This window comes from Elephantulus edwardii, unplaced genomic scaffold (assembly GCF_000299155.1).
Source record: "Elephantulus edwardii isolate Elephantulus edwardi_28Jun2011 unplaced genomic scaffold, EleEdw1.0 scaffold00236, whole genome shotgun sequence".
Classification (NCBI taxonomy): Eukaryota; Metazoa; Chordata; class Mammalia; order Macroscelidea; family Macroscelididae; genus Elephantulus; species Elephantulus edwardii.
The window spans coordinates 1203555-1219964 of NW_006399986.1; the positions used below are offsets into that span (position 1 = coordinate 1203555).

General features: G+C 45.4%; 1 protein-coding gene across 1 annotated transcript; it reads left to right on the top strand.

Annotated features, from left to right (window-relative positions):
- Window positions 1-10335: 10335 nt before the first annotated feature.
- Window positions 10336-11352, top strand: C5AR2 (complement component 5a receptor 2). The gene has a single exon (XM_006898632.1). The coding sequence runs from the start codon at window positions 10336-10338 to the stop codon at window positions 11350-11352; it is 1017 nt and encodes a 338-aa protein (XP_006898694.1).
- The last annotated feature ends 5058 nt before the right edge of the window (window positions 11353-16410 follow it).

The window sequence follows — 16410 nt, forward strand, 5'->3', positions numbered from 1 at the left end:
GAGAAGGGTGCAACAATGAATGAATGGAATTCCAAAATCTCTGTAGATATTCATTGAAATGAATAATAAATAAATTAAAATATTAAAAAAGAAAGTACAGACTTGAAACTCTTACTTAAGCAGATAATATCCTTCAGTGTGGATTACACCTTAAAGTCAAGACAAGAAATCCTTACAACTAGACTGATAAGCTACATATTAATAAATGGAGAAAAGAAATTCAAGCTGTGGGCAACTTCATTTTACTTGGAAGCAGTAACCAAGAGATCAAAAGATGTGCTGCATTGAGGAAATCTGTGTCAAGTCCCTCTTTAAAGTGCTAAAGGGCAAGATATAAATTTAAAGACTATGGTGCGCCTGGAAAAAATTGCTGTCATGCTGGGCTAAGTTTGCAGCTTGGAGGCTCCTGTGAATTGGTTTGGCTCTGGAAGATGATTTCTCGTGTCTCCATGAGGGTTACATATGGAACGTTTGGCTGGCTGTTTTTTGTTTAAATTTTTGTTTTGTTTTGTTTTTTATTATTTGTGTGTGTGTAACCATCAAATCAGATCTGACTGGTACAGGAGGAGATTGTCCTTCCTTCTCCAGCAGAGCATCAGGTGGATTTGAACCACATACCTCTGGGATTGCAGGGCAGCTTCTTGCCACTAGGCCACCAGAGTTCCCTTGGCTTTGTTTTTTGGTTCACAGCTGATTGGACTTGCCAGATTCAGCTAACAATGAGCTATAGCCTGGGAGCCTTTGGTTTGTAGTCAGTCAGCATTTGGTGGGCGTGCATGTCTTTAAAAATGCTGTAGGGCCTGAGGGCCTGCGGGCCTCGGGACAAATGGTAATTGATTTGGGGATGAACATTCTGTTAAGTGGTACAGCAGTGATCTATTTATTGCTCTGAAGTAACCTGGAGTTACTGTGATGCTGCACACCATGCTACAGGTGTGTCAAACTGTTGCGCGCCTTGCCTGTCCAGCAGGAATAAGGACACAATACACCAACGGTTCCTTCTCACAGCGGTTTACTCAGGAGTTAATTACAGAGGGTGGTGGAAGATGGAGTCTCTCTCTCTTCCCCGGGTGTGGCTTTTATCCTCTTCTTGGTACTCCGCCCATCACTGCCCATCAGTCTCATGTGTCATGCCTCCATTGGATCCTAAACCCCACATGAGATCAAGCCATCAACCAATGAGAACACAGTGCCCAAATAAGGTCTTGTTTGTGTTTAAGGCAAACAAAGAGAAGCAGGAAATCAGCGCCATCTTGTAATGGAGGACCATGTGTGCGTTCATGGCCCTCCACATCAAACAGCATATTGGTTACCCACTGTGGGCAGTGTTTGCTGAAGCTCCCAGATTGATTCAGGTTTGGAAGCAGGAGTGGCATCCACTTCCTAAACCACATGCCTCTGGAAACTCTGAACAAAGGGAAACAGTGATAGTTATAGAACAAGGTTCAGGTCTTTAGTTCATAGGATTGCTGTGAGTCGTACTCGACTCAGCGGCACCTAACAACAACAACATAGTGCACCTGACTTAAGCCATGGTATTTTCAGTTGCTTTAAAGGACGAAAGTTATACAAGTGTCTAGGTCTTTCATTCATAGGGTCGCTATGAGTCGCCTACGACTTCATGGAACTTAACAACAACAGCATAGAGAGAGATCAGTTGGCCTAGTGGACAGAAAGTGATGTTACCAAGCTAAAGATGGATGATTTTAATCATCATCCCTCAGACCTGTTTTTAATTGTTTTTGGCCAAACATTCTTCTAGGTCGTATAGCCCTGGTCTGTCCACTTGCCGTACAAAAGTAACTTGTGGTTGCTGTGAAGCTGAACACTATGACGCTGATGTGTCAAATGCGAGAATGGTTACCTATGGTGGACAGCGTTTGGTGAAGCTCCCTGATTCAAACAAGCTTGGAAGCAGGAGTGGCATCCACTTCTGAAACAGCTTGCCCCTGGAAACCCTATGAACCTGGAGAAAGGACAAAAGTTATACAGGTGTCCAGGTCTTTTGTTCGTAGGGTCGCTATGGGTCCCTAGGACTCTGACGGCACTCAATGACAGCAATAACATTACATGCATGTGAGAGTGGAACAATGAAAGTTGAGCAAAGAAAACGTGATGAAGAATTGACGCCTTTGAAATGTGATGTTGGCGAAGAGCAGTGAACATCCCACAGACGGCCAAAAGAGTAAATTTGTCTTTAGCCAGGATATTCCCGAGAGGCAAGGATGGTAAAACTTCATCTCCGACGTGCTGTCAGGAAGAAGCTAATCCTTGGAAAAAAGATAGCGTGCTGTGAAAAGTTGAGAGTCAGCCAAACAGAGGAAGACCCTCGAAGAGGATAATGAAGGATCTGTTTATAGGGGCTCAGTGAGACAGCTTAACAACACCTAACAACCACAATCAGGAGTCAGTTCTGACTCTATGACCCTTGATATGCAAAAGAGGTTGTTCCATAGGATCATTCTTGGCTGTAATCTTTAAGAAAGCAAATTGCTGCACACCCATGTTTACTGCGGCTTTGTTCACAATAGCAAGGAGTTGGAAACAACCTAAGTGCCCATCAACAAACAATGGACAGAGAAGCTGTGGTATATTCACACAATGGAATACTATGCTGCACGGGAAAACAAGAAACATATGAAATGTTATGCAAAATGTGTGACCCTGGAGGACATTATGCTGAGTGAAGTATCTCAGTCACAAAAGGACAAATACTGCGTGGTGCCACTCTTGTAAAATGGGACTGACATTGGGGTTGAGGGAAGACTGAAAAAGATGGGATAAATAATGTATACTGCACTGAAAGAGATGAAGGAGAGAACTGTTTAAAAGGGATTTATGGAAAAAAAAGGGATTTATGATTAAGTATTAATGTCATGACAGGAGTCCAGAATGAAAGCTGCACAGTGGAGTGGACTTGGGGAGAGGGATTGTATAACAATGCAAGAATTTTTCTTTTACTTTTCAAAGAGAAGAGTGAATTAGGGTGGAGGGGGTGGACAGGGATAAAAAGTGCAACAATGAATTCTCTGTAAACTTTCATTAAAATTAATAAATTTAAATAAAAATAAAAAAAGAAAGCAAATTGCCCAGACTTTCTTCTGCAGCACCTCTGGGTGTGTCTTTAAGAGAGCAGCTGATTGCAAACTGCTTGTTCCTCAACAATGGCTGGATTTCTTATCCCCATTATACAGATGGAGTGACTGAGGCACAGAGAAGTCAAGTGACTTGCCCAAAGCCACCCAGCCAGTGAAGATCTGGCTTAGTTAAGCCTGTGCACACGGTCTCTCGTGAGGAAAAGAATCTGAAAGCAGAGTGTCGAAATGCAGACGCAATAGTGAAGCAGCGTGGCTCCCTGGCCAATACCTGGAAGAGCAGGAGGGTGGAAGGTTGGTGGGGAGCCCCACCACTTCCTCTCTGCCCTTCCTGCTGTTGCATCAGTGGGGCTCCTTGCAGTGCTGGCCGGTCCCTAATAGTCTACGGAGGCCTGAAGGGCTGGTCGCTCTGACGTGCAGGATGCTGGTTCGATCCTCCCCAGAGTCTCTGTCTCCAAAGTACTTGCTCTTTGCCAAGCGTGTTACACCTGTTAACACCCTGAGGGCCCCTCAAACGAGCGAGGGAGGTTCATCACGCTGATTCTCATTCCCCAAGCTGCGGAACCTGAGAGCCTTGTCATGGATTCAATTGTGCGTCCCCAAAATACATGTATGTAACCAGTAAATGTGGGACCTATGTAATGACCCCACATGATCAATACACTGAAACAGTTTTAAAGGTGACATGTAACACTTCTTAATCCAGAACTAATAAGGGGAGTTTCTCCTAGGATGGCTGAGCCTCTAACACTTCTGGGTTTTTTAGTTGCTTGCTATGCTTCTGAGGGCTGGACGATGAATAAGGATGGCAGAAGAAGAATTGATGCCGTTGAGCTGTGCTGTTGGAGAAGAGTCCTTCATATCTCATGGACTGCTAAAAGAACAAACAGGCATCAGACAGAAATGTCTCCAGGTACAACTGCAGTGCTCCTTGCAGGCAAGGATGGCAAAGCTTCGTCTCTCTTCCTTTGGACATGTTGCTAAGAGAGGCTCTTCCATGGAAAAGGGTATCATGCTTGGAAGGATTGAGAATCAGCAAAAGAGAGGAAGACTCTAAGGAGATGGATGGATGGGATGCCTGCAGTGAGGAGCTCATGTGTGTCAGAGATGGTGAGAGGGGCACCGGACAGACAGGGCTCAGATCTGTTGCTCGTTGGGTCAGTATGAGTTGTACTCAATGACACCTACCATCAACAACAACAGAGATAAAAGATGGAAGGGGAGGGGGGAACTTCAATACCACCAAGAGAGAATCTGCGTTATGCAGATGACACAACCCTGCTTGCTGAAACTGAGGAGGACCTGAAGCACTTGCTGCAGAAGGTCAAGGACTGCAGCTTTCAGTATGGATTGAAGCTCAACATCAGGAAAACAAAGGTTCTCACCACTGGGCCAATTGGCAGCATCATGATGGATGGTGAAGCATTTGAGATTGTTGAAAGCTTCAGTTTGTTTGGCTCTACAATCAACACTCTTGGTACCAGCAGCCAGGAAATTAAAAAATGAATTGCGTTGGGAAAGTCAGCTGTCAGAGACCTCTCCAAGGTACCGAGGAGCAACGATGTCAGTCTGGAGACTAAGGTGCACCTGATACAGGCCATGGTCTTTGCCATTACTTGCTATGCATCAGAGAGCTGGACAATAACTAGGAATGATAGAAGGAGAGTTGATGTCTTTGAGCTTTGGTGCTGGAGAAGAAGTACTGAATATATCATGGGCTGCTAGGAGAACAAACAAGTTCGTCCTAGAGAGGGTAAAACCAGGCTGCTCCTTGGAGGCAAGGGTTCTGAAGCTCTGTCTGACATACTTTGGACATGTTGCAAGGAGGGACCAGTCCTTGAGGAGGGATGTCATGCTTGGGAGAGTGGAGGGACAGCGTGGGAGAGGAAGACCCTCAATGAGATGGATTGACTCACTGACTGGGGTAATCGGAGTGGGAGTGTCAGAGACAGTAAGATTGGCAAGAGAAAGAGCAGGGTTTAGGGCTGTTGTACATAGGGCTGCCATGAGTCAAGAGTGACTTGACAGCACATCACACACACACACACACACACACACACACACACACACACACACAGTCTTTTTGGACCCAGCACCCTGGACAAAGGGAAGCTCCCAGGACATAAGGAGATAGCTAAGGAATGCCAATCCTAAGGATGCTGAAGGATATTCAGACCTTTCTCGACCATGAGAGTGAATGAGCGAGGGAGGGAGCAGGTGGGTCTTCTCCGAGAGCGAGTGCCCTGGATTTGGATGTACCCTCTCCGAAGGTGTGAAAGAACGGATCTCCGGATCGGATCTCCGTTAAAGTCTTCCTCCTGGCACCTCTGTTGCAGCAGCACTGAATAACTAAGGCAGTAGGACGTCTCCCAGGTCTGTCACTGCTGCCCGGACTTCGAATCTCAAGAGTCTCTGATTAGGGGCAGACAATAATAAACTAGCAGCAGTCCTAACACAATTGTAAATACAGCTCCAATACTTACACACCTGAGTGATCTTAGGTAAAATACTTACTTAACACTCCTGTGCCTCAGTTAACTCATCGCTTGAGTGCACAGATCACGAGGGTCAAACCACAAAGGGTTGCTATCGGATGATGTAATAATAGTGTTTTGTGTGGATTTTGTGTGTGTGTGTGTGTGTTTCCTTTTTTCTTCAAATAATCAACTTTGGTCCTGGTGCTATGGCCCCCGCAAAGAAGGGTGGTAAGAAGAAGAAAGGCCGTTCTACCATCGATGTGGTAACCAGAAGTGGTGACCAGAGAGGACACCATCAACTTTCACAAGCGCTTCCGTGGAGTGGGGTTTAAGAAGCGGGCTCCTCAGGCCCTCAAGGAGATCCAGAAATTTACCATGAAGGAGGGGAACGCCAGATGTTCGCATTGACACCAGGTTTAACAAAGCTGTCTGGGCCAAAGGAATAAGGAAGGTCCCATCCCACATCCGTGTACGGTTGTGCAGAAAACGTAATGAGGATGAAGGTTCCCCAAACAACCTGGATACTTTGGTTACCTGTGTACCTGTCACCACTTTCAAAAAATCTACATATCGTCAATGTGGATAAAAACTAATAGCTGGCTCCAATCACTGAGCCGCCGCCGAGGACTCAGCTGCCTCCCCCTCGAGCCCCCTCGCTTCCCGACGCTCCGTCCCCCCTGCCCGCCTTCTCCCGCCACCGCCTTCCGCAGGCCGTTTCCACCGAGGAAAAGGAATCGTATCGTATGTCCGCTATCCAGAACCTGCACTCTTTCGACCCCTTTGCTGATGCAAGTAAGGGTGATGACCTGCTTCCTGCCGGGACTGAGGATTATATCCATATAAGAATTCAACAGAGAAACGGCAGGAAGACCCTTACAACTGTCCAAAGGATCGCTGATGATTACGATAAAAAGAAACTAGTGAAGGCGTTTAAGAAGTTTGCCTGCAATGGTACTGTGCTTGAGCATCCAGAATATGGAGAAGTAATTCAGCTACAGGGTGACCAACGCAAGAACATATGCCAGTTCCTTGTAGAGATTGGACTGGCTAAGGACGACCAGCTGAAGGTTCATGGGTTTTAAGTGCTCGTGGCTCACTGAAACTTAAGTGAGGATTTCCTTGCAATGAGTAGAAAATTTCCCTTCTGTCCCTTGTCACAAGTTTAAAACTTCACAGCTTGTATAATGTAACCATTTGGGGTCCACTTTTAACTTGGATTAGTGTAACACTTTCATGCAATAAACTGAAAAGAGAAAAAAAAAAAAACCAAAAAACTAATAGCTGATTGTCAAATAAAGTTATAAAACGGTCAAAAAAATTAAAAAAGAAAAATCGCTATGAGTCGCAGGCGACTCGACGGCACATAACAACAACAACAACAATCACCTTTACTGACAGCTGCGGGATTAGCTATGTGATCTCTTTGTGGGAGAAAATTTGAGGACTGGCTCTTTTTCCCAGGAGGGAACATTGCAGGCTTCTCTTCCACAGAGGTTGCAAGGCTCTGCGTCCTGCAGCGAGTGTCCACTCGGCACCTCAGGTGTCTCGGCTGGGGGCTCTGTGCGCCCTCCTGAGCCGGTCCAGACTTTCAGGGAGTGCAGCATGTTGCCCTGGGAGACCGCTCTTGCCAGCACCCCGCTGTTAGTGGGGTGTTTTCCCCCCTCTTTTTAGTTTTATTAATTTTAATTAAAGTTTACAGAGACTTTTCATTTCCATTCATTCATTGTTGCATTTTTCACCCTGCCCAACCTCCTCCCCTCCAGTTCGCTCTTCTGTTTAAAGAGTAAAAGAAAAAAATCTTTCATTGTTATGCAATCCCTCCCCCCAGAGTCCACTATGCAGCCTTCGTTTTGAAAAGTAAAATTCTTTCATTGTTATACAATCTCTCCCCAAAGTCCACTCCACTATGCAGTCTTCATTCTGGACTCCTGTCATGACAATAATACCCAATCACAGATCCCTTTTAAACAGGTCTCTCCTTCATCTCTTTCAATGCAGTATATATAATTTATCCCATCTTTCTCAGCCAGTTCCATTTTACAACAGTGGCACTATGCAGCCTTTGTCCTTTCGTGACTGAGATATTTCACTCAGCATAATGTCCTCCAGGACCACACATTTTTGTATAAAATTTCATGTGTTCCTTGTTTTCAGTGGAGCGTAGTATTCCATTGTGTGAATATACCACAGCTTCTCTAGCCATTCGTTTGTTGATGGGCACTTGGGTTGTTTCCAACTCTTTGCTATAAGATTCCTTCAGCGGTGCCTGAACAATACCATAATTGAGTCAGCTCAGTGGCAGAATCCTTGCCTTGTGTGTAGGAGACCCAGGTTCGATTCCAGCCAATGCACTTTGAGCACCACCGTCATTTGTCTGTCAGTGGAGGCTTGTGTGTTGCTCTGATGCTGAGTGGGTTACAGAGGAAGGAAGGCGGGGATGTGTGTGCTTCTAGACTAAGACAGACTAGGAAGAAAAGCCTGGCAATCTGCTACCAAAAATCAGCCAATGATAACTCTATGAGCTGCCGTGGTCCAATCCCGTTTGGGCATGGGGTTCCACGAGTCAGGAGTGGACTCAAGGACATCTAACAACAACTGGATTAGAATAGCCTGATGCTTTGGAATTTCAAGATTTTTCGCATGTTAGAGTTCTAATGGCAGGAAGATGCTGTGATCTGTGATGGTTCTAGGGAACAGCCTTGGAAAGTCCACGAGGCTGTTCTCCTCTGTCCTGAAGAGTTACTATGAGTTGGAAACCACTCTGCAGCGATGAATTGGAGTTCCAATATGAGAATAGTCTATAGTCTCGTCTACACAGCAGTATCCTATCATTCTAATGAACTCAACCCAATATTTAGAAGCCCAGTATTCTAGATACTGGAGCTGACCCTCCAGTGGGTTCTGGGGGCTGTAATTAATGAGTGTGCACAGATTGCTTCCATGGAGCTGCTGCAGGGTTTGCATGGCCAGCGGGGTGCGGCCTTTGGTTTAGAAGTGCAGCTTCCTACAGACTAGGCCACCAGAGCACACCCCCCCATAATGTATTAGACAAAAGCCAAGCCCCCAAACCAAAAGTATGATTCATTTTAATTCAGATACGTTGTAAATCAGAGACTGCTTGTCCCTGAATCTCTCGGTGAGAGCTGATTGGATGGCACCCGACAACAATCTTATAATAGTGCATAGCTGCAAAACAGAATCTTGGAACAAGCTCTAGTTTCCAGCCATGCCTTTGTTTTGAAATCTGGTTGGAACTTGAGGAAGCAACAGAATGCTTCCAGTCCGGCCTTTTTTTGTGTGGGGAGACACAGTAGGAAAGCTTTAGCTCATGGAGTTCAAACCATGACTTGGTTTTGAAATCCATTCGGAACTTGGGGTTTTAAGTGACATAGCACTGTACAGAGGTAACCTGTGATGCTAAACATTGTGACACTGATGTGTCAAATGTGATAATGGCTACCCATGGTGGACAGTGTTTGGTGGAGCTTCCTGATTAAAACAACCCTGGAAGCAGGAGTGGCATCCACTTCCATAATAGCTGGCCTCTGGAAACCCTATGAACCTGGAGAAAGGATGAAAATTATACAGGTGTCCAGGTCTTTCGTTCATAGGGTCACTATGAGTCGCCTATGACTTGATGGCACTTAACAATAACAGTTTCCAAGGTAGATAGATAGATAGATGATAGGTAGATAGATAGATAGATAGATAGATAGATAGATAGATAGATAGAATAATAATGATAGATAGTTGATAGATAGCTAGATAATGATAATAATAACATAGACTGATAGAATAATAATGATAGATAGTTGATAGATAGCTAGATAATGATAATAATAACATAGACAGATAGATAATGATGATAATGATAGTGATAGATAATAATAATAATAGATAATGATGACAGTAATAATAATAATGATAGATAATTATAATAATAATAGACAGATAATGATGATGATAATAATAATGATAGATAATGATAATAACAATAGACAGATAATAATAATGATAGATATAGAGAGAGAGATAGATATAGAGTGAGTTAGGCCATGTTCTCAGGAGAGGCCAGTCTCTGGAGAAGGACCTCACTCTTGGTCAAGTAGGGGGTCAGCGAAGCAGGGGGAGCCCCTGGACGAGATGGGCTGGCACAGTGACAACAGTCAGCCTGAGCACAGCAGCGGTTGTGACGATGGCACAGGAACGGGGCAGGGTCTCCACTGTGTGTGTTACTGTTGTTGTGTGAGCCCTTGAGTCAGAGCTGACCCAGCGCTGACCCTCCAGCAGGTCTTGAGAGGCAATCCATCGCCCGGGAAGAGATTGCTTGTCTTTCTCCTACAAAGCAGCAGGTGGATTCGAACTGCGTACCTTGGCACTGGCAGCGCAATTCCTTACCACTAAGCCACCGGAGCTCCCTTCCGTTGTAAACAATGTGACTACAATTTGAAATCAACACAAGAAGCCCTCTCAATAGACTGGGGTTGGAAGTCTCATAACGGGATGATAGAAGAGCACTCAGCTACCAAGAAAGAAATCAGTGGTTCAGACGCACCAGCTAGCTGCTCTGGAGGAGAAAGAGACGGTCTGGTTCATAAAGACACAGCCGTGAAGACCCCTCCAGGGCAGTTCCACGCGGCCATGGATGGCAACAGGGTGGGGTTGGGCTGGGGGTCCCTGCCCCTCAGCGTCCCCAGACTCTTGGTTTTCTATGACTGGAGTTGACATGCTTTTTCCCTCTTGCCTAGGCCACCAACCGCTGGATGGAAGACCCTTCCAACAACAGCTACTATGACTACAACTACGATGACCTCGCGGCCCTCCCAGTGGACTGCCCTTCCGGCTCCTGCCTGTCCCCCGACCCCCTGCGCACCGCCCCACTGCTGCTCTACGCTGCTGTCTTCCTCGTGGGCGTGCCGGGCAATGCCTTGGTGGCCTGGGTGATGGGCAGGGAGGCCCGGCGGCGTGTCGGGGCCACGTGGTTCTTGCACTTGGCTGGGGCTGACCTTCTCTGCTGCCTGGCGCTCCCCATTCTGGCGGTGCCCATCGCCTGGCAAGGCCACTGGCCATACGGGGCTGTGGGCTGTCGGCTCCTGCCCTCGGTCATCCTGCTGTCCATGTACGCCAGCGTCCTCCTCCTGGCCGCCCTCAGTGCTGACCTCTGCCTGCTGGCCCTCCGGCCCGGCTGGGGGACAGCAGCTTGGCGGGCACGTGGGGTGTGGGCAGTTTGTGCAGCCACCTGGGCCCTGGCCTTGCTGTTGACCGGGCCCTCCTTTGCCTACCGCCGGCTGTACCAGGAGCACTTCCCACCACGCCTGGAGTGTGTGGTGGACTACGGCGGCTCGTCCCTAGCTGAGGGCGCCGTGTCCGCTGTCCGGTTCATTGCTGGCTTCTTGGTGCCTCTGCTGGTCGTGGCCAGCTGCCATGGTGTCCTCCTGGACCATGTGTCCCGATGCCGCTGGCCACTGGGCACAGCCATCGTGGTGGGCTTTTTTGTCTGCTGGGCCCCCTACCACATACTGGGCTTGGTTATTGCTGCTGCCGCTCCCAACTCCATCCTCCTGGCCAAGGCCCTGCGAGGCGAGCCTCTGGTCATCGGCCTTGCCCTGGCCCACAGCTGCCTCAACCCTATGCTTTTCTTGTATTTTGGGCGGAAGAAACTCTGCCAGTCACTGCCAGCAGCATGTCGCTGGGCCTTGAGGGAGGATGGGAATAGAGAGGAAAGTGTGGTCAGCAAGAAGTCCACCAGCTTTGACCAGGTCTTAGAGATGGAAGTGTAGGCTAGTGGGAAACAGATTCTTATCGTGTGGTATCATTTGAAACTAGAGTCTTACCATATGATATTATTTCACAACTCCAGCTTCAGGCATAGCTGAATCCAGGGACTTAACAACGTCTTTTCTTCCTTCCTTCCTTCCTTCCTTCCTTCCTTCCTTCCTTCCTTCCTTCCTTCCTTCCTTCCTCCCTCCCTCCCTCTCTCTCTCTTTCCTCTGTCTCTCTCTCCCTTCCTTCTTTCCTTTCCTTCCTTTTTCTTTCTCAACAACTCAGTATGCACCTGTTGTGTGCAAGGCTCTGTGTAGGCACCAGGGATACAGTAGTGGACAAAACAGTCATGGATCCCTGCCCTCATGAAATTGATATTCTATTGGACAGAATATATCTTATCATGTTGTTGTTATGTGCTGTCGAATTGCCTCTGACCCGATGTACAACAGCCCTAAACTCTGCTCTGTCCTGTGCCAATCGCACTGTCTCCGACAAATCTACCCCCATTACCCCAGTCACTGAATCAATCCATCTCATTGAGGGTCTTCTTCTCCTGCACTGTCCCTCCACCCTCCCAAGCAAGACATTCCTCTCCAAGGACAGGTCGGTCCCTCCTTACAAAGTATGTTAGATGAAGCTTCAGAATCTTTGCCTCCAAGGAGCACCCTGGTTTAACCCTCTCCAGGATGAACTTGTTTGTTCTCCTAGCAATCCATGGTATATTCAATACTCTTCTCCAGCACCACAGCTCAAAGGCATCAACGCTCCTTCCATCCTCCCTAGTCATTGTCCAGCTGTCTGATGCACAGCAAGTGACATATCATTATCTATAATCTAGACACAGTGACTACAACAGTGGGCTCGAACATATCAGGGATCAGAAGGGTGCAGGGTACAGAGCAAGACTGAGATCTGTCACTCACAGATCTGCTATGAGTCACCGTCAGCTGGACAGCACCCAACAACAATCTCCCTGTCTCTGTATGAAAGGCAGAGAGAAATTTATGTCAAGGAAATGACTCCCACGGAAGCAACCGAACTATATATTTGCCTAGATTTGGGTTCCCCACCCCCAGCAAGATTGTGAGCTCACAGATAGCAGAAGCTCGCTCCTGCTATCTTTTTAAATTTTATCTAACACAAGAAAACCCCTAGCAGGTTCTCAACAATGCAAAATTTCTTCGTCATAGTTTTATTTAGCATTCTTATGCATGAAGTATTAAGACCCACACCACCGAATAGAATGAGCCGTGTTGTGGGATGATTTATATAAAACTTCTTTATAAACTGGAGAAAATTTCCTCATTCATCTGCTGGGGCCAGATGCCATTATGAAAAGTTATTCTTTGATAACATAAAGAAAAAGATTTTTTTAATATTTAAAAACATCATTCTCATTTTTTTAAAATTTTGTTAGCCTTTGTGGTTTGTCAGTGTGTTTGCTTTTTTTTTTTTAAAGAACAATCATTTGTGGGATTTTTCACATGGTATTACTGTGCAATTTTATGTGGGATTCTATTGATGATTAAAATAAATCTTGATTTCTTTTTTTTTATTTTTTTTTAAAATCTTGATTTCTAAAAAAAAATAAATCTTGATTTCTGTTTGTTGGAACTCTCCTGTCTTTGTTCCTATTTTCATTTATTTTTGCCTTTTGTTTTCCATAATTATGTTGTCAGTATTTATATTATCTAAGAAATATTACATGTAAGCAATTTATAATTATATTTATTATGTTATTCTATTATTAAATTTTTTAATAATTTTCCTTGTGGTGTGATCATCTCTATGAGACCAAATGGTCAACAATATCCCTAAACCAATGATGAACATGGAAGGAGACACGGGCACCAGATGACTGAAAGGGAATTGTCCAGAAGGTAACTAATGAAAATGCTGATACACCGTAGAAAAATATGATCAATGTATTTGATCTTGTATCATAATGTTTAAAAGGAAACCTAATTGGCAGTGTTCACCATTCACTTGAAACACCTTAAAGTACTATTATTATGTTACGTAGAAGACACAGCAGTCAGCTCTGAAGTTGATCTAGGCCCTGGGGATACAGCAATGAACAAAAGAGATAACTTCCTTCCTCTAGTGGACTTCTCATTCTCTTGAAGAACAACAAACCCCAAAACCCACTCCCATTGAGTTGATTGAGTTGTGATGCTGGAGAAGAGCTTGAACTACCATGGATCACCAAGAAAACAAATAGGTCTGTCTTGGGGAAGGTAAAACCAAGTCTCTCCTTGGAGGCTAGGAGTTTGAAGCTCCATGCATGTGGCCAGGAGGGACTGACTGGTCCTTCATACTCAGAAGGGTGGATGAACAGTGCAGGAAAGGAAGACCCCGGATGAGATGGATTGATGCAGTAACTGAGGTAATGGGAGTTGGTGTGTCAGAATTAGTGAGACTGACTCAGGACAGGGAAGGGTTCAGAGCTGCTGTACATAAGGTTGCTATGGGTCACAGGCGACATGACTGCACATAACAACACAATGACATTATAGGACAAATAACTGTCACAAGGATTTGCATTTCTCCTTTCCCCATTTGAGATTTGAGTGAAAACTTATGCTAATTGTTTTTTCCACTCAACTATTCTTACATATTTTCTTTGTTGTTATTGTTGTTGTTGTTGTTGTTGTTACGTACCATCAAGTCAGAATCAACTCCTAGCTGACCCTTGGATGAGTTTTCAGAGGCAGTAAATCACATGGGTGGAATTTATCCATCTTTCTTCAGTAAAGCAGCTGGTGGTTTCAAACCACATGCCTTTGGGTTGGCAGCACAACTCCTTCTCATTAAGCCACCAGAACTCCCTACATAGTTTGCTCTGTGCCATTAGTTACAGCCACACTCATCTACTTCCTCCCTGTGATTTTCATGTCCAGAAGTCCTCTGTCTTCCTACCTCCTCAGTTCTCATCCCTGAACAAATGCTGCCCTTTTGACCCATAGGGTTTTGAAGGTTGTTGAACAAGTAAATGACTGGTGAATTCCCATTTCTGATTAGCAGCCCGATGTTTAAACCCCTGCACCACCAGGGGTCCTAGTGGGGGGAAGACAGAGACACACAAATAGAAACAGTCTATCAAGCTGTCTTTCATGCATGCCATTTGGGAGGCAACCAAAGAGGAACGGATGTTATTTTAAATAACATAGACACGTCCATTCCCTGAGCCAGGGGTCAGTGTCATCCTGGGTCACACATGGTGTCACACCACCGCCATGCACTTCCTCTCTTACTAGTCTGTACAGAGTCCTCGGGAACGTTCACTGTCGATTTTCATCACATACCAGTAAGTGACAAGTGAACATGCTGGGAAAGGTCAGCGGAAGAGAGAAAGATCTTCAAGGATATGAATTGACACAGTGATTGTAACAATGGCCTTGACTGTGAGATTGATGGAGCGGGATAGGGCGGGCAAGAATCAGATCCATTGTTCCTAAGGTCTCTATGAGTCTTAGACCTAAGGTCTCTATGAGTCTTAGACCTAAGGTCTCTATGAGTCTTAGTTCTAAGGTCTCTATGAATCTTAGTCATAAGGTCTCTGTGAGTCTTAGTCGTAAGGTCTCTGTGAGTCTTAGTCGTAAGGTCTCTGTGAGTCTTAGTGGTAAGGTCTTTGTGAGTCTTAGTGGTAAGGTCTCTGTGAGTCTTAGTGGTCTCTGTGAGTCTTAGTGGTAAGGTCTCTGTGAGTCTTAGTCCTACGGTCTCTGTGAGTCTTAGTCCTACGGTCTCTGTGAGTCTTAGTCCTACGGTCTCTGTGAGTCTTAGTCCTATGGTCTCTGTGAGTCTTAGTCCTAAGGTCTCTGTGAGTCTTAGTCGTAAGGTCTCTGTGAGTCTTAATCGTAAGGTCTCTGTGAGTCTTAGTCGTAAGGTCTCTAAGAGTCTTAGTCATAAGGTCTCTATGAGTCTTAGTCATAAGGTCTCTATGAGTCTTAGTGGTAAGGTCTCTGTGAGTCTTAGATTTGCAACATTACTGTTATAGTATTATTAGCAACTGAGTGAAAATCTTTTTCTCATTTTCTTTTGGCTTTTTCATTACTTAATTCATTAATTTTTTTAAAAAATTATTGCTCTACATTCACAAGTGCTAACTACCATAAGGGACGTCTGGTGGCTTAGTGGCAAAGAACTGTTCTGCCAATACAAAGGTATGCAGCTAGAATCCACCAGCTGCTCTGCAGCAGAAAGATGGGCAATCTCTTCTCATGTGATTTTCTGCCTCTGATAATCTGCTAGAGAATCAGCTATGGGTCGGATCTGACTCGATGGCACACAAAAACAATTACTGTATGTTGTAGCTAAGCCACCAGAAAATCCGGCATACCTGGTGACTGTAAACATATGGAAAGCAATGAAATCAACAGCAAGTGCGGGTGAAACCCTGTGATTTGGAGTTCCATTCATAATGACACCTCTGACTGCAGTCCATTAGAAGATTTTAAAAGTAATTGAGGGGGGAGTGGGCAGGGAGAAAAGTGCAACGATGAATGAATGGAAATCCAAAGACTCTATAAATTTTCATTAAAATTAATAATAATAAATTTTAAAAAGTAATGTTCTGGCCACGAAATGCCCTTCAAAAGAATAATCCACACATTTGTAAATAAGCACTTTACTCCAGAGTATCTCCACTAGTGGAGACTTTCTTCCTCAGTAGGAAGGTGGCAAGGGGAAAAAAGCCCCAAGTCCCCCCTCCCAATTGCTTTTATGGCTCTCCTGGGTGCCCTTGTTGGGGCGGGGAGATTGAGATCATGGTTGGTGGGTTGGGGGATCAGTCATGTGGGTCGGCTTTTGATGGGCTGGCTACTTTGCCCGCCTTTACTCTTTTTGTGTCACAGGTTGTTGTTGTTGTTATGTGCCGTGGAGTCGTTTGTGACTCATAGCGACCCTATGTACAACTAAACCCTGCTCTATCCTGTGCCAATCTCATTGCCTCTGACACACCCAACCCGATTACCCCAGTCACTGAATTGATCCACCTCATAGAGGGTCTTCCCCTCCTGCGCTGTCCCTCTACTCTACCCAGCATGATGTCCCTCTCTAAAGACCTGTCTCTC